Genomic DNA, 1,995 nt, shown 5'->3' with positions numbered 1-1,995 from the left:
CGTAACATTGGCCTTCAACAAATCAACTAGGCCTGCTTGGCAAACGTCGCGTTACTAATTAATATTCATGAGCCACGCTGTCGCCATATTAGGTGCAGTTCTCAGATTCCTCCTCTAGATGTCATCGCTACATTAAACAACAGCCTTTGAATCGCTCAGTGGCTCTGCATTACACACTCTAGACCGGTAGGTGGCAGCAACTCTGAATCCCACGAATATCCAGTCAGAGGAAGGCTGGACTGTGTTTAAAAACAGGAAATAAGAGAGCTTAACCCAACAGATGAGAGTTACTCTAGAGAAGAGCTCAGGAGTCAGAGGAGCGATGCTTCTGCCGGGGAGAAAACAGCTTTTCTGTCTTTTATGGACCATCATTTTATTATCACAGTGGGTAAGTGTGGCGATTATTTGTTGTTGTGACTGTAACTAACGTTAGTGTAACGTATCTCTTTGTAGCCTAGCACAAACTTGAGCCAGCCTGACAGTTTTCAAGAGTTGTCAGATCATGTCTCTTCAAATCCCAAAAGCGATGATGATGTGTATTTTTTGAAGTCAAAGGCTTGGCTTTAAAAGCATGTCATGTATCTTTGTCGTTATAAGAGTAAAACGAGCTCTTTTCTTCTTGTTAAACTCCAGTCGAAGGTTTTGGACAGACAGAGGAAATATGATTTGCTACATCATGTGAATCAACTGTCAGTCTTTGCAGATTTACATGGCAGCACATGATCTAACATGCAAGATCAGCTTTTAGCAGACTAGAACTGCTGTTATGGTGTTTTTAAAGGATGGAAAGAGCGCTTTCTGTTAAGCGGCTTCGCGTTAGGATGAGTCAAATGTGACTTTGCATTAAGACACACTGGATGACTCCTAAAAACCTATTGAACCACTTGTCTAGGCAGCTTTGTTTTGGGCCCGTTTCAAATTTTCGAATTTAATTTGAGGTTTGTGATGGCCAAAAATGCTGTCACTCACAAACATTCAGCTCACTAGTTTTTGAGATGCAACAACGCTTCCATGTTGACTGAAAATAGATGCAGACAGGGGATTATCCGTTCAAGTTCATGTGCTTTTGCTTTCATTTAACTTTTCCGTCAATAAAACAGGATTCTTTTTATTTTTTTGGACTGTTTCTTTGCGAATGATATCCAAGTCTAATCTCATGTTGTTTAAAATGTCACATTCTCTGTTTGACCCAATTCTTAACGTTTCACGTCTAATCTCAAACCTTTAATCCAAATAAATCAAAAATTTTTCTCATGTAGTGGTCTTTTAACATATTTTTGGCTCATGTGAATGACCGTGAGTCAGAATATGATTGCTCACCTCTATGTTAGTAACCTAAGAAGACAAACATCATAGTGTTTGGTAACCAAGTGACTCTAGCTGACCTCATTTGTTTGGCCTTCCTATTTCTGACTGCATAAATAGCAAAGAATAGCATCAGCTTTCTAATAGATTCTCAATTTTAAAAGCTTTACAGTTTGTGAAACTGCTTTCGCTTCTTATCTAAAAATACCCTTGGTCTGTCAAAATAAGTACTGAAAGACCTGCGCTAAAAATAAGCAGTGGGTCAGGAAAACTGAAACTACCCTCAAAGTTTAGACAGAAGATTTGTTTGGACTGTACACTGATTCCTGGACATTGAGACAAGACAGGTTACAACAACACTGCAAAAAATCAATTAGGTTAGGGTATCAAGGAGCAATTTTAAAGGGGTCATATGATGCTTTTTTAAAGATCATTATTTTGTGTATTTGGTGTAACAGAATATGTTGACATGCTTTAATGTTCAAAAAACACATTATTTTTCAAATACTGTACATTATTGTAGGTCCTATATGCCCCGCCTCTCTCAAACGCTTCGTTTTCTACAAAGTCCCTCCTTCAGACAAGCGCAGTCCGCTCTGATTGGCCAGCTGACCCAGTGCACTGTGATTGGCCGAACACCACAAGCACACGTCGTAAATGTAACGCCCCTTACCATAATCACGAGCGTCA

At 39.4% G+C, this 1,995-nt stretch overlaps 1 protein-coding gene across 1 annotated transcript in view; it reads left to right on the top strand.

Moving 5' to 3' along the window:
* Window positions 1-242: 242 nt before the first annotated feature.
* Window positions 243-1,995, top strand: part of LOC107708536 (Niemann-Pick C1 protein-like) — a 34,796-nt gene continuing 33,043 nt past the window's right edge. Inside the window, exon 1 of the mRNA XM_016512802.1 lies at window positions 243-388. Coding sequence (XP_016368288.1) covers window positions 281-388 — 108 coding nt within the window. The 5' untranslated portion in view covers window positions 243-280. The remainder of the gene's footprint in view (window positions 389-1,995) is intronic.

Source organism: Sinocyclocheilus rhinocerous, unplaced genomic scaffold, assembly GCF_001515625.1.
Source record: "Sinocyclocheilus rhinocerous isolate Xijiao unplaced genomic scaffold, SAMN03320098_v1.1 scaffold1724, whole genome shotgun sequence".
Classification (NCBI taxonomy): Eukaryota; Metazoa; Chordata; class Actinopteri; order Cypriniformes; family Cyprinidae; genus Sinocyclocheilus; species Sinocyclocheilus rhinocerous.
This window is presented reverse-complemented; position numbering and strand designations above follow the sequence as displayed.